At 40.7% G+C, this 25,781-nt stretch overlaps 1 protein-coding gene across 1 annotated transcript in view; it reads left to right on the top strand.

Annotated features, from left to right (window-relative positions):
• The window catches only part of LNX2 (ligand of numb-protein X 2), an 88,846-nt gene that overhangs the window by 30,300 nt on the left and 32,765 nt on the right, over window positions 1–25,781 (top strand). The window contains exons 2-3 of the mRNA XM_043477808.1: window positions 15,915–16,432; window positions 25,494–25,720. Coding sequence (XP_043333743.1) covers window positions 16,026–16,432; window positions 25,494–25,720 — 634 coding nt within the window. The 5' untranslated portion in view covers window positions 15,915–16,025. The remainder of the gene's footprint in view (window positions 1–15,914; window positions 16,433–25,493; window positions 25,721–25,781) is intronic.

Below are 25,781 nucleotides of genomic sequence, written 5' to 3' on the forward strand. Positions count from 1 at the left end.
CTGATCTCTCTCCTAGAATCAGATTTTTTTTCTGGAGGGGAATGATAGAATCATAGTTGTGTAAGAGATCATCTTAGTAATGGAGAGGTGAAAGGACAGACAGGCAGGAAATAGTCAAGAAGTCATAGGAACCTGAATTAGGACAGACACAGTGGGAATAAAAATTCCAGAGAAGAATCAGGATTTGGTGGGGCAGGCGACATTTGAGGAAATTTGTTCATTCATCCCCTCTGAGTTTCTTGAGATTAACCACATACTATGTCTGTCAGGAGTGATCCAAATGCCAGGGTTATAGAGATGAGGCTTGATTCTTGTTGGTTTTTTTTTCTTTTAATTTTTATGTTTTATGGACTTCCCTGGTGGCTCAGATGGTAAAGTGTCTGCCTACAATGCAGGAGACCTGGGTTCAATCCCTGGGTTGGGAAGATCCTCTGGAGAAGGAAATGGCAACCCACTCGAGTACTCTTGCCTGGAAAATCCATGGACGGAGGAGCGTGGTAGCTTACAGTCCATGGGGCCACAAAGAGTCAGACACGACTGAGAGACTTCACTTTCACTTTACTTTATGTTTTATTGGAGTGTAGTTGTTTAACAATGTTGTGTTAGTTTGGAGTGTGCAGCGTAGTGATTCAGTTGTATCTATACGTGTATCTATTCTTTTTCTAATTTTTTTCCCATTTAGGTTATTACAGGATACTGGGCAGAGTTCCCTGTGCTGTATAGTAGGTCCTTGTTGGTTATGTGTTTTAAATACAACAGTATATACATGTCTGATTGCTGTCTTTAAAGGGACACTTGGTCTGTAGGGAAGACCCATGCAAGCAAGTGCTTGCTCACCCCAGCAGTGAGGAAGAACACGGTGACTGTAGTAATGACACACTGACGTAAGGGACGTAATTATGTTCTGGTGGATCAGGAAGAGCTTCGTAGCCAAGGGTCTCTTGAGCTGGCCCTTAAATGCATGGAGTTCTGCAGACCAGCAAGGCAGGCAAGGACATTCCAGGCAGAGAACAGCATGCTGAGGGCAGGGGTCATTTGGTTCAGCCCTGCACAGAATGTGTGGAATTGTGTCAGGAGATGAAACTACAAGAGCCAGATCCCGAGGGCGTAGGCACCAGGTTGATACTTCGGCTTTCAATTTGTAGAAGCAGTTGGAGCTCCATGATAGTACTCAGCAGGGACAGTAATATCACTGGTGCTTGGATGCAAGTGTCGTAAAGGATGATGGGAGAGGAAGAAGCCTGCACAACCTTGAGTGACGGCTCAGGGAGCCAGTGCAGTGGATAACAGAGCAGTGGTGGGGAGCAGGGGAGAGGAGGCTGGGGTAACACATTCTGGAGGTGGAATCGATAGGAACCTGGTGACCAGTGGAGGTGGGGGGGACGGGCGGAGAGGGAGGGGATGAGGCAGTGCGTGAAAGAGACCCCGGATTCCCTGGCCCCAGTTACCGGATATTAGGAGTCTAGAAGGGTTATTAGCAACCACAGTAATAGGATCAGTTAGGGAGAAGTAATGATATGGCTTTTGAACATAAGCGTGAGTCAGATATACTAGAATTAGGATAGTTACTTATCTATTGGGAGAAAAAAATCTGTTTTCATACTGCATTCCAGTTGAATTGAGTGTTAGGTTTTTAAATAAACTATGCAAATGAAGAATATAGAGGCAAATCTTCATCTCATCTTGTTATATGTGCATGTGTGCTCACTCACACAGTTGTATCCAACTCTGTGACCCCACGGACTGTAGCCGGTCAGGCTCCTCTGTCCATGGGATTTCCCAGGCAAGAATACTGGAGTGGGTTGCCATTTCCTCCTCCAGGGGATCTTCCTGACCCTAAGATCAAACCTGTATCTCCTGCATCTCCTGCACTGGCAGGCAGATTCCTTACCACTGAGCCCCAGGGAAGCCCTCATCTTGTTATAGAGGAGGAGTTAAGAGTAGTGGAGGAATTTTTAAAGAGGAAAATGAATGCATTCAATTACATTAAAATTGACCACTTCTTATGCCTGTAGACAACTAAAAGCAAACAGGAGGAAAAGTAGTTATAATAATGTGATAAAGGGTTGTTATCTTAATATATTGTTCATATCAATTGAGGAAAACACCAGTATTCAATAGGGAAAAAATGAGGCCAAGGATATAGAGGCACTTCATAGAGAAATAAGTATAATAATCATAAATTTAACTAGACTCAAAGAGATGCTAATTAAAGAAAAAATGAGGTGTTATTTTGTATTTTCAACTGTCAGATTTATAAACATTTAAAAGATAAAGTTAACCAGGATTAGAAAACTCTTGAGAGTCCCTTGGACTGCAAGGAAATCCAACCAGTCCATCTTAAAGGAAATCAGTCCTGGGTGTTCATTTGGAAGGACTGATGTTGAAGCTGAAACTCCAATACTTTGGCCACCTGATGCAAAGAGCTGACTCATTTGAAAAGACCCTGATGCTGGGAAAGATTGAGGGCAGGAGGAGAAGGAGACGACAGAGGATGAGATGGTTGGATTGTATAACCGACTCAGTGGACATGAGTTTGGGTAAACTCTGGGAGTTGGGAGTTGGTGATGGACAGAGAGGCCTGGTGTGCTGTGGTTCATGGGGTCACAAAGAGTTGGACACGACTGAGCAACTGAACTGAAAACTGAAAAGAAGAGTTTGGGAGAAGTTAGCATACTAGCACTGCTAGTAGGAATCAAAATTTTGTTCACCATGTTGGAGAGCAGTTTAATGAAGTGAATCAGAAGACTTTTTCTCTTGGCCCAACAATTTAAATTTTTTAGAGTTTGCCTAAAAGAATAAAAATCAGACAGCTATCTTAAAAGAGTGATAGGTAGTAAGAAAACCGGAGCAGAGTGGCATAATTTAGACAGGGGAGCAAAGAGTTTCAAAGAAAGGGAAATGAGTGATGGTGCAGAGAGCAAGTACGATTCAGAACTGGGAGGCGACCTTGAGAGTTGGCAGCCAGTCACGACGACCATGCATGGAACCAGCCTCAGCAATCGGAGCGGGTAGAGGCCCTTTGGATTAGGAAATGGAGACTGCAAACATGGTCGTGTATTTCAGAAATATTGGAGGTGAAATGAAGCTGGGGGAAAGGGTAGTAACTGTAGGGGAATATTTTGTTTTCATTGTTCAAGTTATTGAAACGTAAACTTCTTTTATGTGGAAGGGAAAAAATTAGAGGAGGTTGAAGAAAGATGAACTAAGTGACAAAGGTTGCCAAAAAGAATGGAATACTGAGCCCAAGTGAAGGAGAAATTAGCCTTTAGACAGCAGAGGGAGAAGTCTGACCCAAGAAGGAAGTAACTAGGGATGTGTAGATACAAATAATGAACTTGTACGTCTTTGTTAACTGTTGAGGGGATCCCCGGTAGAGTCTCAGTTCCTCCCAGAATACAGAATTTCCCTTTCCATATTGCACAGTTTCTCAAAAGGATTGTCGGTGCTCTCATCCCTCTCTTGCAGGTGGTCTCTTGAACTCTTTCCCAGGAAGCGTTTCTGGGAAATGCTTGGTCCACCAAACCCCTGTCGAGGTCACTGGTGAATGCTGTGTTGCTAAATCCCATGCTTGATTAATTCTCAGTCCTAATCTTATTTTACTTGCCTCCCACATCTGACACAGCTAATCTTTCCATCCTCCTTGAAATACTTTGTCCATTTGGTCAGCACCATGCTCTCCCGATCTTCTGCACTAACCACTCCTGCTCGGCTTGTTCCCTCCCTCTCTCCCAGGCCTCGCCATACGGAACATGCTCCATGGCCCAGTCCTCAGGCCCCATCTCTTACACTAATCCATTTCTCATTGGTGATCTTTCCCAGTTGAATGGCTTTCTGTACCATCTACACACTGATGCTTCCTAAATTTATATCACCAGCCCAGTCCTCTTGCTTGAACTGGACTTGTGTACTTAACTGCCTTCTTTGTGTGTCTACTTAGAGGTCTAACAGGCATTTCTAATAGAACCTGTTTGAATTTGGCCATACCCATTAAACCTACTCTTTTACAGCCTTTCCCATGTCAGATGTATTAAAATTCTGTCTTTCTAGTTCAGGCCGAAAACCTTGGCGTCATCCTTGACTTCTGCCGCCAGCAGCCCATACACACATTTTATTCATCAGCAAATCATAGCAATCTGCCTTCAAAGTAAATCCAGAATTGGGTCACTTCCCACTCTCTACTGTGTGCACCCTGGTTCAGTCCACTGCTTAGAGTATTTTAGTAGGTTCCTGCTTGCTTCTGCCTCTGGTCCTTTCAGATTATTCTCAGCATAGCAACCAGAGCGATCCTGTGAGGATCCTAACCCAAAGGAAAAGGAAAAGTGAGCCTGTGTCAGGGTCTGCTGCATTTCCTTCTCCCTGCTTGTGTCTCTCATCCACACGGGCCTCCTGACTTCCCTGGACATACCAGGCACCTTGTCAGCTCGGGGCCTTTATCCTTACTATTAACAAGCCACGTAGTTAATATCTGGTGTAGAATGTTTATGTCTGTAATAAATATTCTATACCAGATATTAACTATGTGGCTTTCTAGTTACGTCCTTGTGGTGTTAACTCAGGTGTCACCTTCATAGTGAGTTTTTCCCTGATCACCCTGTTTAAAAAGCCCTCCTTCTCCCAGTATTTTATTCATTTTGTGTGTGTTGTCTGTCTTCTCCCCAGCCCCCACCCAGGATGTAAACTTCACAAGGGAAGGGATTTTTGTTTTTGTTCAGGGCTGAATGCCTGGCCCTAGAACAGTGCCTGGCTCATAGAAGATTCTTGGTAACTCCTGGACAGACAGACAGATGGATGGAGGGGTGGAAAGGAGGGAGGATGGGAGATTGAAAAGGAGGTTGGGATTGAAGGTTAGGGAGATGGAGGTGAGTAATTAGTTTGCTTTTGAATATTTTGTTTGTTAAAGTTTCCTACTGGAAATGTCAGAAAGGCAGCTAATAACCACGTAACATGTAAAACCTGGGATTTTGTTTGACTCCGTTTCTGAAACTTGGGAAGCTAATGTAATTTAGGGTGCATTGTTGATCATCCTAACACAGCACAGCCCCTTAACAGTTTCTGGCTTTATAGCACAGACATTTCCCGTCATAGGACGTAGGCAGTTGTACTTTGGAGGGTGGTTTTATCTGTGACACAGGTGAGCCTGGACCACGACTCATCACATGAAGATATCCCTTTTGATTTTTCTCAGTATTAGAACTGTGTTTAACTCAAAGAACTCGTTTTAATCATTTAGAATGACCTTCGGGAACACACGAGAGTCATTCTGGATACACACCAAGTCCAGCAAGGCTGTGGTCCCTGCGCCTGACACCATGGCATGTCACCTGGTCCTGAGAGAGTACCAGATCTGGCCACTCAGTGATGGTCCTTTGAGTCTGGTCCAAAGTCTGGACCCAGTCTGGCCTTGAGCTGATCATTCTTACATGTATTGAATTATAACTGGATAGCTGGGACAAACTGAGCATATTAAATAGTATCTATTCTTTTAATTATCAATGTCCCTAAATGAGCTTAGAAAGCTGGAGCATTTAAATTTCTTATATCTTGCTCACAGTTAAGATAATGAAACCTGGGACTCTTAATTAGTAATAACACCACCGTAAAACCTATCCTGACTGTGATTTAGTTCCACTTCATTTATTTTATTGTGTGGGCTTGATCACAGAGGACTAAGTGTCTTGCTGATTTCTTTGCATTTATTGAAGGAAGTAAGGCTGAAGAGTTTGTCCTTCTTCTGTAGCTGCGGATGTTTCTTTAATGGAAAAATATAAGATTAACTCTGGAGCAAAATCTGCCATCTAAAACCATCTGTTTAAACTACTGACAATTACCTATGTTTGTCTTAAAAAAAAAAAAAAAAAGACAAGCTAACTGTATTAGTCCTTCAGATAGATGTACCTGCATCTCCTAAATGGCATTTTTCTGGGAGCCAGGAAGAAGTTACTTTTGTCTTACAGCACTGTAGCATCGGACGTTGTAGCACCATAATAAACATAGGGAGATATCTATATGTTTAGATATCTATAAACATAGGGAGAGTTCTATATCTAGCCCTCCTTTCTTGTACATAGACTTATCTGCAAAAAGAGAAACTTTGAGGTCAGGAGATAAGAAGATACTATAAAAATAAAAATCAAAAACAAAAAAGAAACTCAAAAAAAACCTCTCCTGATAAGCTTTGGATTTAAGTCATCTTTATAGTAATTACAGCACTGGATAATAGTAAAGAAAAATGTTTGTCCTTTGGGAACAAATGTGTGCTCAAGCACATTTCTGGAATCATGGAATGAGGGACCTGTAGGTAACCTAGAGTCTGTCTGGTGTGGCCCACTGGTCTGTAGGGAGAGAGAGGGGAAGGCTCGAGAGGAGGAGGGCTGAGCGGCACAGCCTGGCTGCTGGTCTCAGAGCTGAGCATCAGATGCTGGCCTCCTGTGACCAGTCTAGTGGAAGGAGCCTGGGCCACCCAGCAGCCAGCTGTCTGCTCTTATCTGCATTGTCCCTTTCAGGCCTTAATCTACTCAGAAGTTTGTGTTACAGTGCCTTGTGGTCTGTGAGAGGGTTTTCTGGCAGTGTAACATTTTTAGTCTCATAGTAATCCTGTGCCGTAAGCAAGATACTATTTCTAACATGAGGAAGTTGAGGTTTATAAACTTCTCATTGATGTGCCATGTTATGGTTGCTAGTGATTGGCGGGTGGAGCCAGATTTTGAACCTACAGCAGTCCTCTTTCTGATGCCCTTGGCTTCCTTGGATCATGGAGTTAGTGGAGGAATTCTGATCTACACTTACAGAAATTAGAAATTGAAAAGACCTGGAAAATAAGAATTTTATCAATCACTTGAAAACAAATGTTTTCTAAACTTAGTGTGCAAGAAGATAAAAGTTTTCACCCTTTAGAAGAAAATAATTTAATTTATTAAAATTAGAACATTTGCCTTTGAATGTCATATTGTTGTTCAGTTGCTCAGTTATGTCTGACTCTTTGCAACCCCATGGACTGCAGCACACCAGGCTTCCTGTCCTTCACTGCCTCCTGGACTTTGTTCAAATTCATGTCCATTCAGTCAGTGATGCTATCTAACCATTTTATCCTCTGTCATCCCCTCTCTTCTGCCCTCAGTCTTTCCCAGCATCAGGGTCTTTTCAAATGAGTCAGCTCTTCGCATCAGGTGGTCAAAGTATTGAAGTTGCAGCTTCAACATCAGTCCTTCCAATGAACACCCAGGACTGATCTCCTTTAGGATGGACTGGTTGGATCTCCTTGCAGTCCAAGGGACTCTCAAGAGTCTTCTCCAACACCATAGTTTTAAAGCATCAGTTCTTCAATGCTCAGCCTTCTTTATGGTCTAACTCTAATATCCAGACATGATTACTGGAAAAACCATAGCTTTGACTTTATGGACCTTTAACAGCAAAGTGATTTAATGTGCTGTCTAGGTTTGTTGTATCCTAGGAGCAAGCGTCTTTTAATTTGGTGACTAGTCACCATCCACAGTGATTTTGAATGTCATAATAAAGAAGTATAAACTATATCCAGCTGGTAAACATCACATGCAATAAAGCTAAACCTATGCAAACTGCTTCCCCTCATACACCCCCACCATGTCATTTCTATAGCGTGTGACTCTCCTGAATTTGTGATGTCTTTAAGATGTTAGGCGACCATCCTGGTCAGCTGGTGCTGATCTCTGCTGCGAAGCCGTCACGTGCTGTGGGAGTGTGTCTTTCCTGTACGGAAATGTTTAGTGTTCCATATGGTGTGTTTCCTTTTTGAAATAGTTTTATGTCAATTCTGTTTTAAAATTACTCTAAGGTAACATTTAGTATAATTTTTAGAAGTATAACTCTCTGAGCCTACAGGAATTGTGTAGGTAATCGGTTTGGTTTTTGCATTAGAAAAAAAAGTTTTCATTGTAGCTTAGTGGTTCAAAATTAGAAGAACTAAAGGCAGAAGGATGTTTGAAATTTGCCGTCTTTGGCAGTCACAATTTAACCTCCTTTTTATAAAATACTTAAGAGACTATTAAAGTTATCGAAGAACAATAACAGTTGTCAGGACCAGAAGATATACAACGTATCAGTAAGTATTTTATTGTGTATAAAAAATATAAAATCATGAGAATGATGGAGCTAGATTTAAACTCCATGCGTGTGTGTATGTGTATGGTCAGTTAACTCTTTAAGCATAGCTGGTAGTACACAGACAAGAAGCCAAGATACCAGAATATCTCTGTAATACCAGCACCTAAGAGACTCTGGATAAACATGTGGTGAATGAAAATGAATTGTATAGTGACCTAATTACCCAGCTGGCATGGAATTCAGAGCCTAAGTTTCATAGCCTCCAGCATTTTTTTCTTAGCTTATTAATTTTCTAGCTTACTAAATAGGGTACATCTAACTACAAGTAGCATCTTAAGAATTTTAAAATGTTTTTTCAGATATTTCTACTTCATAAAAAGGAAAAAGGAGGCATATCGCTGAGTGTGCTGAATCACTTATTTAGACGAGAGAATTATAAATTATAGATGTGGAATTGTTAGAAACTGGTATTTGAGTTTTTCCTCATGTCTTGGAGCAGGAAATAAATTTTAATTAATTGAAGAATAGACTTTCTGTAAGGGTCTCATAGAATTTGCTAAGTATTCCGTACCTACAGGGAAATATCCAGAGACACGTTTTTAGAGTAGAAGGCTCTGGGGAGAGAGCTCCATTCCAGGACAGGCAGACTTCTCCAGCATGCGCTCACCTCCACATCTTGTCTTTTTCAGTTTTTGTCTTTTTAAAAAGTTGTGTTGGTTGCCAACTGGGACCTCTTCTTGTAGAAGAGGGTGTCAGAACCCTTCAGTGCTCTGTGCTGCGTGTCCACATGTGACCCAGGACGCCCTGTGTTCAGCGGGTCCACAAGGTCAAAACTGTTTTCCTAGGAACACTAAGATGTTTCCTTCCCTTTTCACTCTCACTCTCTCTCATGAGGGTCCAGTAGAGTTTCCAGAGGAAACTTGACAGGTGAATTCACAGCAGATTGAAAGAAACAGACCCAAGACTCCAGATAAGCAAAATACATGCTGCATAAACAGGGCCTCCCCTCACTGTGTTCTTTAATTTTGAAAAAAAGTTATTTTTCATAAAAATGTGTAAAAATGGGCTTATTGTTTTATTAACAGATGAATGAACGTAAACATTTTAATTAACTTGCATTGTCATTTCAAGAATGTTATATACATGGAATAATAATACACTATGCAACCTTTTCAGATCAGGTTCCTTACTCAGCATAATTCTCTAAGGTCCATCCGGACTGGTGTGCACGTCAGTAGTTCATTCTTCTTTACCGCTGAGTAAAGCAGTGGTGTGTCACCTGGGTGGTTTCTGAATTGGGTCTATTACAGATAAGGCTGAACCCGCTTTTGTGCGAACATAAGTTTTCATTTCTTTGAGATAAATGCCCAGGAGTGCAGTTGCTGGATTGCATGGTAGTTTTGGTTTTGTTTTGTTTTTAAATAGCCAGACTTGTCCAGCGTGGATAAAGGGATCCTTAGGTGTAAAAGGTTGACAACCGCAGCTTTATACAAAGGTAGCTGTGAAAGCTCATATGTAACATATACAATACAAGAAAATTTTCTGGTATTGATATCATCAAGCCAAAAAAAAGAGGCAATTTTTCCTCAGACTTTTGAAGATTAAAGGAAGTAGTATCTAGTAATATCTTATTCCTGGTGTGTTTATGGTCATAGTGCAGGGTCCTGTGTGTTGACTACTTGCAGTACCACAGGTTAGTGTACAAGGTTTTCTCATATATTTACATAGTTAAGTAATATGTCTCAGGACTGCACTTCAGGCTCAGTCTCAGTTTTTTTATTGCATAGTATGTGCTAACCCGTGGGAATGCAAGAGAGAAAGTAGATATTGTCTTTACCCACCAAGAGATGAGAAGACAGCTAAAAATGTGAAAGTGTTAGTTACTCAGTTGTGTCTGACTGTTTGCGGCCCCATGGACCGTAGTCTGCCAGGCTTCTCTGTCCATGGGATTTTCCAGGCAAGAATACTGGAGTGGGTTGTCATTTCCTCCTCCAGGGGATCTTCCTGACTCTGGTCTCCTGCATTGCAGGCAGATTCTTTACCATCTGAGTCACCAGGGAAGCCCAAAGACAGATAAACAAGCATACAAAGGTAGTAACTGCTAAGAGGAAGGTGTGTGTATGGAACAGCAGGGACAGGAGGTAAGGCGGTGGTCCTGAGAACAAGAACGAGCCTGATGGGATCTGACAGGAGGTAGAGGCAGAGCTAAGACTTAGAGAGGAGAGGTTTTCTCAGATGAGTCAGAGGAACCAGTGATGTGTTGGGTCCTGTCCCACCCCCACCCCCACCTGCCCCAACCATACTTTGGTGCTAACCCTTAGCTTATCATCTTTTATCCTGGGCTGGATCTCCCAGGTTAGGGCCAGTGAGGACCCTTTCAGCCTGAATGAAAAGTAACAGTAAGAGAGATGATCTGAATAACATAGTTTGGGAGTGTGATTAACTGAAAACTACCTTCCATCTGAATTTCTAAGATGTACCAGGACAGTCTTGTCTCATAGACCGGGAAGAGCAATCATGTTAATAGTGACTGGAGTTGGGTGGTAAACAGTCTTATAACTCCCTCTCTACTGCTGTTTAAATGTGTTGTAATATTCCCAGCCAGTTTAATAGCATTCATCTGTTTACTGCAAAGAATATAATCAATCTGATTTTGGTGTTGGCCATCTGGTGATGTCCATGTGTAGAGTCTTCTCTTGAGTTGTTGGAAGAGGGTGTTTGCTATGACCAGTGTTTTCTCTTGGCAAAACTCTGTTAGCCTTTGCCCTGCTTCATTCTGTACGCCAAGGCCAAATTTGCCTGTTACTCTAGGTGTTTCTTGACTTCCTACTTTTGCATTCCATTCCCCTATAATGAAAAGGACATCTTTTTTGGGTGTTAGTTCTAAAAGGTCTTGTAGGTCTTCATAGAAGCATTCAACTTCAGCTTCTTCAGTGTTACTGGTCGGGGCATAGACTTGGATTACCGTGATATTGAATGGTTTGCCTTGGAAACGAACAGAGATCATTCTGTCGTTTTTGAGATTGCATCCAAGTACTGCATTTTGGACTCTTTTGTTGACTATAGTGGCTACTCCATTTCTTCTAAGGGATTCCTGCCCACAGTGGTAGATATAATGGTCATCTGAATTAAATTGACCCGTTCCAGTCGATTTTAGTTTGCTGATTCCTAGAATGCTGACGTTCACTCTTGCCATCTCCTGTTTGACCACTTCCAATTTGCCTTGATTCATTGACCTAACATTCCAGGTTCCTATGCAATATTGCTCTTTACAGCATCAGACCTTGCTTCTCTCAGCAGTCTCACCCACAGCTGGGTGGTGTTTTTGCTTTGGCTCCATCCCTTCATTCTTTCTGGAGTTATTTCTCCACTGATCTCCAGTAACGTATTGGGCACCTACCGATCTGGGGGGTTCATCTCTCAGTGTCCTGTCTTTTTGCCTTTTCATACTGTTCATGGATCAAATTGCCAACATCACTGGATCATCGAAAAATCAAAAGAATTCCAGAAAAACATCTACTTCTGCTGTATTGAGTATGCCAAAGCCTTTGACTGTGTGGATCACAATAAACTGTGAAAAATTCTGAAAGAGATGGGAATACCAGAATGCCTGACCTGCCTCTTGAGAAATCTGTATGCAGGTCAGGAAGCAGCAGTCAGAACTGTACATGGAACAACAGACTGGTTCCAAATAGGAAAAGGAGTATGTCAAGGCTGTATATTGTCACCCTGCTTATTTAACTTATATGCAGAGTACATCATGACAGATGCTGGGCTGGAGGAAGCACAGGCTGGCATCAGGATTGCTGGGAGAAATATCAATAACCTCAGATATGCAGATGACACCACCCTTATGGCAGAAAGCAAAGAAGAACTAAAGAGCCTCTTGATGAAAGAGGAGAGTGAAAAAGTTGGCTTAAAGCTCAACATTCAGAAAACTAAGATCATGGCATCTGGTCCCATCACTTCATGGCAAATAGATGGCAAAACAGTGGAAACACTGGCTGACTTTATTCTTGGGGGCTCCAAATTCACTGCAGATGGTGATTTCAGCCATGAAAGTAAAAGACGCTTACTCCTTAGAAGGAAAGTTATGACCAACCTAGACAGCATATTAAAAAGCAGGGACATTACTTTGTCAACAAAGGTCCGTCTAGTCAAGGCTATGGTTTTTCCACGGGTCATGTATGGATGTGAGAGTTGGACGGTAAAGAAAGCTGAGCGCCGAAGAATTGATGCTTTTGAACTGTGGTGTTGGAGAAGACTCTTGAGAGTCCCTTGGACTGCAAGGAGATCCAACCAGTCCATCCTAAAGGAGATCAGTCCTAGGTATTCATTGGAAGGACTGATGTTGAAGCTGCAACTTCAATACTTTGGCTACCTGATGCGAAGAGCTGACTCATTTGAAAAGACCCTGATGCTGGAAAAGATTGAGGGCAGGAGGAGAAGGGGACAACAGAGGATGAGAGGGTTGGATGGCATCACCGACTCAATGGACATGAGTTTGGGTGAACTCCGGGAGTTGGTGATGGACGGGGAACCCTGGCATGCTGCAGTTCATGGGGTCGCAAAGAGTCAGACGCGACTGAGTGACTGAACTGAACTGACTGATCTCTGTTTACTGTGTTCCTGGAATACTAGATACAAATAATGTAGCTTGTGAAGATACACATTTTGCAACATTTTGTCATTATATTTTGGAGAGTATTTAAAACTAATATTTGACTTGTATTTTAATACTTCAGATTCTGCTCATAGAATATCTGAAATCAAAATTAAACATGGGTGTATCCTCCTTATGTATATGTGTATTTATAACCACCTAACTAGCAGGAGTGAGCAAACATTTTGTTACTCAGTTGGTAACTCACATTTACGGAGCCTTACCCCTGTGGGAGGCCCAGGTCGTGAGGAGCTCACAGTTAGTGAGGGATGGCAGTGTGAAACTCTGTGAGAGCCATTATCAAGGACTTGCTCCCAAAGTAGAATTAAGTCCTGGGCTGCAAGGAGAGGAGTTGGGCTGGGGGTTGGAAAAGCAGGCTCAGGCTCCCTCGTCTTCACAAAATTCATACACTAAGACTTTCATGAGATACCTTTCCTCTTTCATGTAATTACTTAACGTTGTTCAGTTGCTAAGTCTGTCTCTTTGCAATGCTATGCGCTGTAGTCCACCAGGCTCCTCTGTCCATGGGATTCTCCAGGCAAGAAGACTGAAGTGGGTTGCCATTTCCTCTTCCAGGGAATCTTCCCGCCCAGGGATTGAACCCACATCTCCTGCATTGCAGGCAGATTCTTTACCACAGAGCCACCGGTGGTAGCCAATTACTATTGGGTTCTTTTGAAACAAGAAGGAACTTGATTTATCTTCTTTCTCTCTTACTAAGTATTTGTAAGTTGTGTGGCTTTGGGCAAATCACAAAATCTGTCTGAACGTTTATTCCTTTATCTTTAATAGTAGTAAGAGCTCATATCTCTACAGCACCTGTTATGTGCCTGTTTGTTCTTTGTATCACCCCTTCTGAGATCGGCACCGTCACTAACCTCATTTTCTTGTGAGCGGGAAACAGCCACAGAGAAATCTAGTCAGGCCACGGGGCTGGTAAGTGACTGAACAAGGGTTTGAACCCCTCGAAGGCTGGCTTCAGGGTATATGTACTCTTAACTTTCTAGGGTCTGTGGTCTTCTCACTCTCTAATCCATATTTATATGAGCATGTTAGTGATTTACCTGTGATAAATTTTCAATTAACATTCGTGTCGTGGTATCATGGAGGCATTTCGGAGCTGGCTGTGATGATGCAATTGTTATTTGGAAATTTAAATGGGAACGTGTTATTTTTCCTCATGAAAAGGTTTTGTGGTAAAATAAAAAGAACTAAAAGTTATTTAGAGATTTAGCAAATAACTAAAATATAAGTGTCTTAAGAGAAATGCTTCCTTAGTCATTATGTGGGAGGTCAGAATTGCAGTTTATTTTCTTGAGAAAAAATTAGTATGAATGCTATCACAAACCAAGAAGAGCAAGGGATATATGAATTTTCTTGCTAATTGAGTAGGAAACAAGAGTCTGGACATCCTGTATTAAAATGCTTACATTGAAGTAGTCTGTTTGCCTGAGATAAATTTTGTTTCTCTCCACAATCTTACATACCTTGTACTGATAAAAGTTATGGTGCTCAGAATAAGGCCCATGAGTTACAGAATATGAGAAGTGTTTGCTGTCTTAATGCTGTCCTGGTTGTTTAAGATCACATGCTACTATTATTATTTTATTAAATTGCTTTTGAAAACACAGTTGATCTGAGTCAGCTATGCCAACTGAATCTTGTTCCATCCCCCCATAGTTCATGGCAGTTCTTGTTAAATCTCTTAAAATGTTAATGTTGTTTTTCTGATAAATACTCCACAAAGAAATCTAATAGCATATATATATGTTAATATGTACATATATATGGATGATCGGGGGGGAATTATCACAGAGACAAATGCCAGCAGCATTACATGCTGTCTGCTCTTTCTCATCTGGTACTGGACCCCAGGTTTCAGGACTGCCTCACCCTGAGTTCCTTTTTTGCCTTCGCCGTTTCACCTGCTCATGTGCCCAAATTGCTGTGCCAGTCCAGGTGTGACTTAGCTGAGCTGCCCTTGTCCATTTTCTCCTCTGGCCACTGATTCCTGCCACCGTCCAGCAGCCACAAAGCCAAACTGAGTTAGATGCCAGTTCTCCTCCACTTTCTCTGTGTTCCCACAGTGTCCTATGCACAACTTCCTTAGAAGTTTTAATGCCTTTAGTTTTCACATTGGGCTTTCTTAACCATCCTCTCCCTACATCCCCTCTCTCCCTGTTCATGTTTGGCATGTTTGGCACCAGGGTCTGTAAATATTCAGAATAACAGCTACTGCCTTTGAAGATGAACTTTTAACCCCTAGTCTTGTAGTAGCAAGAGGTATGGAACCTTCTTGGCCGGCCCTGCACTGGAGTGGGCTGCAGTCTCAGAGGCAACACATATATGTACACACACACACATACATACACACACACACCTGCACTGAGTAAGCCAGAACCAGTGGGTGTGTGGAATAATATGAGCTGAGATTGACATTTATAATGTGCCTTATCTGTGTAATTGAATTATAGCAGGTTTTTTTTTTCTCCTAATGGCATATAACAGTATTGAAGTTTATGGAGTTTGCCGAGATGTCATTTATATATGCCATGTCTACCAATACAGGCAAAATCTGTATTAGAGAGAGAATATTCTAATCATACATACGTATTTTGAAATCCGTTTTTTCCTAAACAGTGTAGAGCAAAGGTCATTTTTTCCACAGATACTGACTTATCCTTCCAAAGACACCATCTTTGGGATGGCACTGTAAATGTGTAAAAATCCATCAGAAACAGGGAGCCATGACTGGGATAGCAAATGCAAACATATTGCATATAATATATCTCAATTTGCACTGTTAGCATACTGTACAGATTAATTGACATTAAAACTACCATTAAACAGTGAAGTCTTGAGTGATTTCAGTCAGTAGAACATGTGATTCCTGTATTACACCATGTATAAATATGACTTCTCTGCTTTTAATCCTGAATTCTTTTCTTACCAATAACTTGGCAAGTCATTCTTCTTAGCCAACAAGCAAATTAGTTAATTTCTTTTTTTTATGTTTTTATGACTAATTTATTACATGACCTAAATTTTAATTTTTTACTAAACTTTTTTTAGTAAAATTTTTATTAAAATGTTAACTGCTAATATTATGTTGATCCTTTTAATCTATGTTGATTATTAATTACTTTTTTGGTTATTTTGCTTTGTCTAGTCTAGAAAACCAGGCCTGGGTTTTAAAGGACAGCATCACTGACTTGTAAAGGAAACCAAACCTTTGGTGGAAGTCCAGCATATGAAGATACAAAACTGTGGTTGATTCACAATGGGAACCACAAGTGATGAGATGGGGTCTGTGGAACAGACCTCGTCCTCCTCCTTCAATCCTTTGTGTTTCGAATGTGGCCAGCAGCACTGGACTCGGGAAAACCACCTGTACAATTACCAGGATGAAGTGGATGACGACCTGGTCTGCCATATCTGCCTTCAGCCTCTGCTGCAGCCGCTGGACACCCCCTGCGGACATACCTTCTGCTGCAAGTGCCTCAGAAACTTCCTACAGGAGAAGGATTTCTGTCCGCTGGACCGGAAGAGACTCCACTTTAAGTCGTGTAAGAAGTCTAGCATTCTGGTTCATAAACTCCTGGACAAATTGTTGGTTTCGTGTCCATTTTCTTCAGTGTGCCATGACGTGATGCAGCGCTGTGACCTGGAAGGCCATCTTAAGAACAGGTGAGCAAGAGAAAGGGAGAGCGTGGCTCCAGGCTTTGTGGAAAGGCTGCTCAAGCAGACAGAAATCGGAAACATGAATATAAAACCTACAGACAGAAAGTATCGTTTTATATCTATCAGTATTTTTTTTTTAATATTATTTATTTGGCTGTGTTGGACCTTAGTTGTGGCCACGTTGTATCCATTGCAGCTCTTAGTTGTAGCATGTGGGATCTAGTTCCCTGACCAGGGATCAAACCCAGGCCCCCTGCATTGGGAGCTCAGAGTTTTAGCCACTGGACCACCAGAGAAGTCCCCCTATCAGTGTTTTTGGTGGTATAATATGAAGTTGTTATATTCACATGGGTAGCAGGATATGCAAGGCAGTTTCACAGTTTGTTTCAAAACTGGAACTGACTGTCAGTATCATCTTACCTAGCTTCATCCTAGGGACATAATCTAAAAGGAGGGAACATTGTATATAAAGATGTTCATTGCAACCTTGTGCAGAGTTCAGTAAATTGGGGTCAAGCTAATTATTTAACAGTGGTACATCAGTGCATCAGGATACTATGCAGCTGTTAAAAATGATGACATTGCTACAACATGGAAATGGGCACAGGCACACCTCAGAGATGTTGCGGGTTGGGTTCCGGACCACCGCTATAAAGCGAACATCAGGGAGCATAACAGTGGGTCACAGCAACTTTTTGGTTTCCGAGTGCTTATGAAAGTTATGTTTACACTGTGCTGTGCTCTAGGAAGGGTTCAACAGCATTAGGTAAAAATGTACCCACCTTGATTGAAAATCCTTTACTGCTAGGAAAGAAATAGCCATCATCTGATGACACACAGGACTGCCACAATTTGTAAAAATGGAGTATCTTTGAAGCACAGTAAAGGACGTGCAATAAAATGAGGTCTGCCTCTATCCATGATTTCATTCTTTAAAATCTTATAAAATTCTATTTTCAGGAACTAGACTGGACAAGAACTAGAGGTTGGAAACATTTTAGTAGGGGTTTTTGTTCTACTAACAAAGGCTTTTTAAGGGGTGAAGTAATCTGTTCAGCTGATTGTTTAGTGAGTTTTTATCATTTGACCTTAATAAAAGACTTGTTCTTTAAAATTGTTTATACACTTTGGGAAGGGTTAAAACTTACCTCTTCTTAGATAGAATCACATAAAATGACCAAAATAAATGTATTGATGTCTAAATTTCATAGTTAAACCACTAGTGCAGTGTAAATCTGCAGTAATTGTGAATAACAAGGCTTAGTGTAAGATACTGGATTTAGAAATAATATAGTATAAGTCTGGTATAGAACAGCTTGTCATTATACTCACACTTGAAATCATAGAGTTGAATCTAAGCTCATCCTCTCACTTTACAAATCAGGAAACTGAGTCACAGAGATTTGTAGATAGGTAAAGGCATGGTTAGACTTGAACTTCAGTGTTCCTGCTTACTGTTCTGCCATACCATGCTGGCCTCACACAGAGTGAATCCCATTCTCGGCTGTGTGGTGGTAAACGTTTGATATACACGTGAATATGTATTCATTCTGGTCCTAAATTATCAGTGTTATATAATGGGTGTACTCATTAGAAATAATTTACATTTGTGAGAAAGAATGAGAAGATTTACAAAAGAATTAAGAGTGGGATAGATGTGTACACTTTTGAAAATGCATGTGGTGGTAGGTTTTTGTTTATCTTTGATCACCAGCAAGCATAGAATCTGAACACAATAACAGAGACTTCCTGGAAACTGACCCCAGACTTTTGAGTCTACTGTTTGGTTTAGGCCTAGTTGTGGCTGAGGTTGAAGATTTTAGGCTTTTCCTTTTTCTCTCATTAGGAAAGAAACATTAGGAATTGTTTCTTTTCTGGCTCTTATGAACATCAGTTTTGGGATATTAGAGGAACTGAACAGACTCTCAGTTCAGTTAATTATTTTGATAGCAGTGAGATAAAAATTACACAATTATTGTAGGAATGTTTACTTAAAATGCATATAAGAATTTAATATGTAATTGAAGTATCATGAATTTTTCTGTCAAACTGTTATGTTGATGATGTAAAAACTTGGGAACTTCAAACTATCCCTTCACTTATAGGTTGATAAAAGCTAAGCAGTTATGTCCAATTGAAAGTTCCATTTTCCAAGTGTGCTTATTAATATTTGAGCTACTAATTTAATCATTTCCAAAGTGTGTTAGGCCTGTGTTTTGAAAGATAACACTGAAAAAGGTGAATGATTTGAAAAGGTGAGGTGACTTGCTTGATGTAAACAGTTAAGAGTGACTACTGATTATCAAAATTAGAACTAACCTTTGTTCAATTAAATTGTTAATCTGTGTTCTGGTTATCTATTGTTTGTTGTTGTTTGGTTGCTAAGTCATATCTGACTCTTGCAACCCCAAGTCCACCAAGCTCCTCTGTCTATGGGATTTCCCAAGCAAGAATACTGGAGTGGGTTGTCATTTCCTTCTCCAGAGATCTTCCCGACCCAGGGATCAAACCAGTATCTCTTGCATTGGCAGGCAGATTATTTACCGCTGAGCCACCAGGGAAGACCCTGACTTCACTTACTTATTGCCTGACTGATCTCACAAATGTTAAATGTCAATATTGGTGAGAAACCAACCACTGCAAATATAACCACATAAAACAGTGAGCACATGGAAACATATTCCACTCATAGATTTGGTGAGTCAGGGACTCAGGACACAGCAGGACTGCTTTGTCTCTGCTCTGTCCACTCTGGGCCACAGCTGAGAACTGAAAGCCCAGGACTGTAGCCATTGGAACTAGAGTGTTTACATCCAGGACAGCAGCTTCATTCACGTGTCTGGCACATTGACGGAGGTCACAGGAGGCATGGGCTCAGGCAGGACTTGCCCACAGGAGAGTCTCCCGGTGCCTCTCCAGCACAGTGGCTTCCGGCTACTTTACGTTCTTACATGGGTTCCCGTAAATACGGAGAAGCTGTATGGCCTTGTATGGTCTAGCCTTCAAGTCACATAGCATCCCTTATGCTGTCAGTCATAAGATAGCCCAGATTTGAGGCATAAACTTCCCTTTGTGGGGAGAGAACAAAAAATGTGCAGTCATGTAAAACCAGCACAAACTAGCAATAAGGGTGATGTCATGAGACACAGAATTATGATAATTTTATTAGGAGGAATAGTTTGTTAAATCTGGTAGTTTTGAGTGCAAAATTACCTTCCCTATTTGGACAAAATTTTACTCTTAAGAAATCTGCTTCAGTTTGAGAACAGCTGATGTTTTGTCCTAGGGCTAAGAGTAAAACATTTGTGAAAGATGACTGTTTTTAAATAAAATTACTAGTTATTAAATGATTATATATTAGGAAAACAGTGAAGAATTTTAAAAGACATGGAAAAGTGCTCGTCTTTGAAGGGAGAACTAAAGCCCTCAAGAAATATTCCATATACTGTATGACACACGTAACATTTTAGTAATTGCTTTATGAAGTTCTGCCAAGCAACATCAACTCTGAGGATTCTTCTTCCCCTCTCAACCCCATCCTGCCTTATCCTCAGCAATTTAACATTTAAAGCTTATGGTAATTGTAAGTGATAATTTTTTTTAATTAAATTGAGCATTTGTGCCCTAGTTTATGGCAAAATTCAGAACCGTTTTTTCTTTTCCTCCTAGAACTTGAGTTTAACAGTATTCTAAAAGAACATACAATACAGAGAAAAACTTCAAAGAACTCTTCTATGCTGAGAGCTTCTCTAGTTAACATGGTTTTGAGCCTTTAAGGGTCAGGGTAGGCTGCGAGAAGATTGTTCTTTTAAATTCACTTTGTAACTTGGAGAGAAGTTTGTGTCTGGCACATGCTCACCAGCATTTTTTTGTCCTACATAATGTAAAAAACAGATATGTATTTGTATATCATATCCAGTAAGGGTCTAGTATCCAGAATATATAAAGAGTTCTTACAACTGAACAAAAACTAAATACAATTTTAAATGGTCAAAGGATTTAGGTAGGTATTTCTCCAGAGAAGATATTTAAATGGCCCATAAATTCATGAATAAATGCTTAACGTCACTAGTCCATTTTAAAAGTGGATTGTCTTTTTGTAAGTTTTAAGCAGTCTATATATATTCTGAGCCTTATTAAATATGTGATTTGCAAGTATTTTCTCTTATTCTGTCAGTTGTCTTTTCATTTTCCTGTGCCCTTTGAAGGACAAACAAGTTTAATTTCTATGAAGTCCATTTTATCTTTTCTTTTCTTTGCTTGTGCTTTTGGTGTCATAGCTAAAAAACCACTGCCTAATCCCAGGTAATGAAGCTTTGCACCTATGTTTTCTTTTAAGACTTCTACGCTTTTAGCTCTTACATTTGGGTCTTTGATCCAATTTGAATTACTTGTCATTGGAGAACATGTGTATGATTTAATCCTTTAAATTTTATTGAGGCTTTTTTTTTTTTTTAGTGGCCCAGCACACAGTCTATCTTGGAAAATATTCCATTTGTACACAAGGTGTGTTCTACTGTTGATGGGTGGAGTGTTCTATAGATTTATCTTAGATCTAGTTGATGTATGATATTGTTAAAAGTCTCTCTTCTTTTCCTTATGTCTAATTATTCTATTCATTATTGAAAGTGGGAGAGAGAAGTCTTAGACTTTTTTTTCCTTTTTTAAAAAGACTATTATTTTTTTCCTCTAATTCTGTCATTTTGAACTTCATGCAAATACTTTGAGGGCCTGCTATTGTGTTTATGTTTATAATTGTTATAGTTTTGTGATAAATCAAACTTTTCATTATTGTAGAATATTCTTTGTCACTAGAAAGTATTTTTGTCTTAAAGTCTCTGTTGTCTGAAATTAGTATACCCATTCAACACTATGTTGTTTGCTTGTATATTTTTTTCTCTCCTTCTGATTTAAACCTATTTGTATCTTTGAAATGTGTCTCTTGTAGACAGTATATAGTTGGATCCTGTTTGTCTTTTTAATCCATCCTGCCAATTACTGGTTTTTGATTGGAGTGTTTAATTCGTTTATATTTGATGTAATTACTGACAAGGTAGAAATTGTGTCTTTTTTATTTTGTTATTTGTTTTTATATATCATTTCTTTTCAGTTTCTCTAAAGGTTCATCTACTTCTTCCCCTGTTCTTATTAAATAGATATGTCCAAGAATGCCATTTTAATTCCTTTGTTGTTTCTGTTCATACCTATTTTTTGAATTATTTTCTTAGTGGTTGCCTAGGGGATTTCAGTTAACATATTAACTTCAACAGTCTAGTTCAGATTAGTATGGACTTGATTTCACTGGTACACAAAAATATAGCTCACATGTACCTTCTGCTGAAATTCAGTCATTTTTCTTAAATAAATGCATTCCAGATTGCTACCAAACCCTGGCTTATTTCCAGAGTTCAGTAATAGTTAGTACTGACAGTTTTTCCCAGTGTTTGCATGGCTTTATGGAGGAGAGGCTTTTCGGATACCCCTAATCTAACATTTTTACTAATGCCATTTACATTGATTTTTGCATGCTATAATCCGTAACTATTTTTATCATTTTTCTTGGTTCTAAGATGCTTGTGTTCATTGAGCTTCATTCAGTGCCTCGTATTGTGCTGGCACTTAATCATGAGCTATTTTATCTTACGTCTACTGTTCCTGCCACTGCCACCCCCTTCCCCCCACTAACACTGCTGCTAATAATACAGTGTGTTCTGCTACAGTCTGCATCTCCTAATGTGAGTCATCGTATATCAGGGAATGGTGCCACTGTGCCATAAGTCAAGCTAGTTCATATGTGATTTTCCTCCATAAGGAGAGCCAGAATAGGGAAGTGAAATTACAACCTTCAGTAGCAAAGAAGTCCCCCAGTTTGCTGTGGCTACGGCAAGAGCCTTTGGGATTTATTTAGGAAAATTTTACAGACACACCTGCATGTAGAGGGCCCTCCCTGGGGAGTGACCTGTGCTCGGCCCGTGGCCGGTCACATTGCGTCCAGTGTCCTTGGTGAGGGCCACCCGCTGTCTCAGGGTTCCCCTTCCACCCGCACTGAGTGCACACCTACCCCGATCTGGTTCAGGGCATACAGCTTGGGTCAGCGTGCACTTGTTTTCTGCTGTTTCTAATCCTGTGCAAGAGTGTCCACGCTGGCCTCCTAGTACACTCAGTTACCTACCCTCGGTGCCACTTGCAGTTTGTGTTGTTATTGTTAAATGCACCATTTAAAAGGCAGAGGTTTTGTTGTTGCTTGTGAGTTTTCTGTTACCAAGGCCTTTCTCACTCTAACGTTCTATGACTGTATTTCTAGGTACAAGTTTGTGAAAGGAATGCAATTTATGTTTTCTTAAGGTTCAGAGATGGCACTCCGTAAGAATGAACTTAGTATGATCCAATATAAAGAGCAGGCATCTCTGAAGTCAGATCTGAGTTTGTTTGGGTTTTGACTCTGTAATTTGATAGCTCTGTGGTACTGGCTTAGTTAGTTCAAGTTTCCCATTTGTAAAATGGGGATAATAGAGCAGTTGTGAGGATTCAGTGAAATACTGTCCATAACGTCTACACAGCAGCAGTCACAGCTTAGACACCCAACACATGCTGGTGTCTTCCTTTCTCTTTCAGGTCCAAATGTTTACAGACGGGAGAGACACTGGCCACCAGTGTCAGAGCTTTGCTCTGGTCTATTCACTCCCTAATTTTTGTTTAAAAATTAGTTTTATTGAGATATATTTCATCTACCATAAACTTCAGCTATATTTGAAGTGTACAGTTCAGTGGTTTTTAGTATATTCATGGAACTGTGTAACCATCATCACAGTCTAATTTTTGGAACATATCAACACCCCAGAAAGAAGCCCCGTACCCACTAGCAACCATCCCCATCCCCAGACACCCTGGTTTTGGATGGTCTGCCCCAGCCTTCTTTTCCCCTAAGCTCTGTGCAGATTTTGTGAAATGCATGTATTTTGTTAACAGAGCTGCATGTGTTTGGTCTGGGCTTCTGCCCTCGTCACTGAAAGTGTTCTCTTTAAGATCACCATGACCTTCTCATTTCCAGATCAAACCAGTGCTGTGGCCCTTATCTTGTTTGCCCCTTCATGGCATTGACACAGTTGGCTGCTTTTTCTTTGTTGACGCTCTTGTGTGGTTGTTCTATCTCCATCTACTCAGCTGGTCCATCGTATTTAAACATGGGTGTTCCCAAAGGTTCCCTCTCTAACCTTCCTCTGATGCTAGGCAGGCTTATTCTTTGTATTTTTGTATGGCATCATTTTTAATGTCTTTCATTCCTGTTACCAATTTGCTCTCCTACTGGGAACTCATATATACCTGTTTCTTTACCTCTATAGCAACTTTGTTTTGCTTTTTAAACTTGTTTTTCCGTGTTTAATAACTATTTCTTAGCCTTTATGATTATGTAGTTTGTAGGATTTTTTTGTCATTTGTTAGGCTAATTCCCAGGTGTTCATATTGTTTGTATTTCCTCTTCAATTCCTGTTCCTAGTCCTTTTTTCTAGTCTGTGTAGATATTTGTGTATGATATATATTTTGAGAACTAAATCTTTATGTATCTTAGTTATAAGTATTTTTATGATTCAGTTTTTTGTGTCAATTTTTTATTGAGTAAAATATTTTTAAAATGAATTTCTAATTAAATTTTAATTACTTCTATTCGACAGAAGTAATCTTTTCAGTGATATAATTTTCAAAAATATTCGCCAGGCCCTTGCAGAAACACTCCATGGAGCACTGCCCCACAGTGCAGCACGGAACATCCATTGTCCCCCTTCTTAGCAAGGTGAAGGGAAAGCGAGTCTAGAGAGAGTGCTGAATAGAGACTTCATAATGACCTTCTCAAGACCTTGAAATCCAGGACCTAAAATAAATCTTCGGTTCATGTGGGAAATTGTATTACTCATACCCTTAAAGAATAGCTTCTAATTTTAATTGAATTCTGTACTTTAATTGAATCTAATTCTGTACTTAATTTGTTTGAAATTTTAGATTTTTTAAGAATGCTGTCATTGAATGAAGGGCTGCAGTCCTGAACACAAGACTGTCATCTACCCTGCCCCACCTTTTCTAAACTCCTTCCCCCAGCAGGAGAGTCGGTGGGGTCTGTGGAGTCGTGTCAGGGTCTGGGGGTGTGTGCCTGGCTATCTCCTTCACAGATGCCCAACTCCTTCTCCCGCTCACTCCTCAGACGGCATTCATTATTCGTCCTGTGTCTTGTTGAGGCGTCAGGTGGAAAAGAGCTGGCACCTTGCAGCATTTCCAACGTGTGTATAAGACTTTCATTAAATGTTTAAACAAGCATGTATCTACCCCCTTTGTTTGCCTAAATAAGTCAAAACAAGCCAGGTAACAGTTCTTATTTCTTGGTACTTATGGAAGTTTCCCCAGAACTTAGAAATACATTCTTTAAGTTTCATAGTGTACCTGTAATTCCCCTGTTGCAGCTCTGCTTTTACAAACCAGGAGGTATGTTTTCACCTGTTTCCATGTCTGTCATAAAGTAGGTAGTCTGAGCCTTGGCTGAGCTTCCTGCAGCTGGTGAAGCTTCATGTGGATCTCTGCTCCTAGCGGGTGAGGTGCAGTGTTGGCTGCAAGAGCAGAGAGGCCAGCAGTGCTCAGGGTCTAAGGCAGGGCGCCGGCGGCATGTGGAGAAAGGCGCTCCTTCCCACTTCTGCGGTTCAGCCATCTACCCTGTGAAAAGGGGGATTAACGGGAGCCTCAGGACAATGCTCGCAGGGCAGAGACTACTGTACTGCTGTATACTGTGTATGTATTTCTGGTACTAATATATTCCTAAACACAGCTTCTTATTGAGGTATTCTTTGAGATATTATACCAAACCCTTGTTTGTGCAAATGCCTTGTTTTAAATTTGCTACATGGAGTGGTAAGAACTTAGTTTCTGTGGAAATAAAGATCAGAATTATATACTGCTTGCGGATACTTCTGGTGCTTTTTACATAGAAGCCTTTGCTATTGTTTAGTTGTGGTACAAACTATTAGTCACTTTTTCTTTCCCTTTCACACCGTCTGGAAACCACTCGGTGTTGTCTTTCTAGATGCCCTGGAGCTTCTCATCGGAGAGCTGCCCTAGAGAAACGGAAAACTAGTAAGACTCTGATGGAGATCGAGAATGAAAATGGAACCACTGTCATAGACCTTCCAGCTGCTTTATCACCCGAAACAGACTGCTCAGGGCGGACCCTGACGTCAGCGACCCTTCCCTCCTGGATGGAGGAGCCCGGCCTGGACAACCCTGCCTTTGAGGAGAGCCCGGCTGGGGACAGTATGTGCCGCCCCCGCCTCTGTTCTCCACCTTGTCTCAAATCAGGCATTCCTTCCTTCCT

Source organism: Cervus canadensis, chromosome 9 (assembly GCF_019320065.1).
Source record: "Cervus canadensis isolate Bull #8, Minnesota chromosome 9, ASM1932006v1, whole genome shotgun sequence".
NCBI lineage: Eukaryota > Metazoa > Chordata > Mammalia > Artiodactyla > Cervidae > Cervus > Cervus canadensis.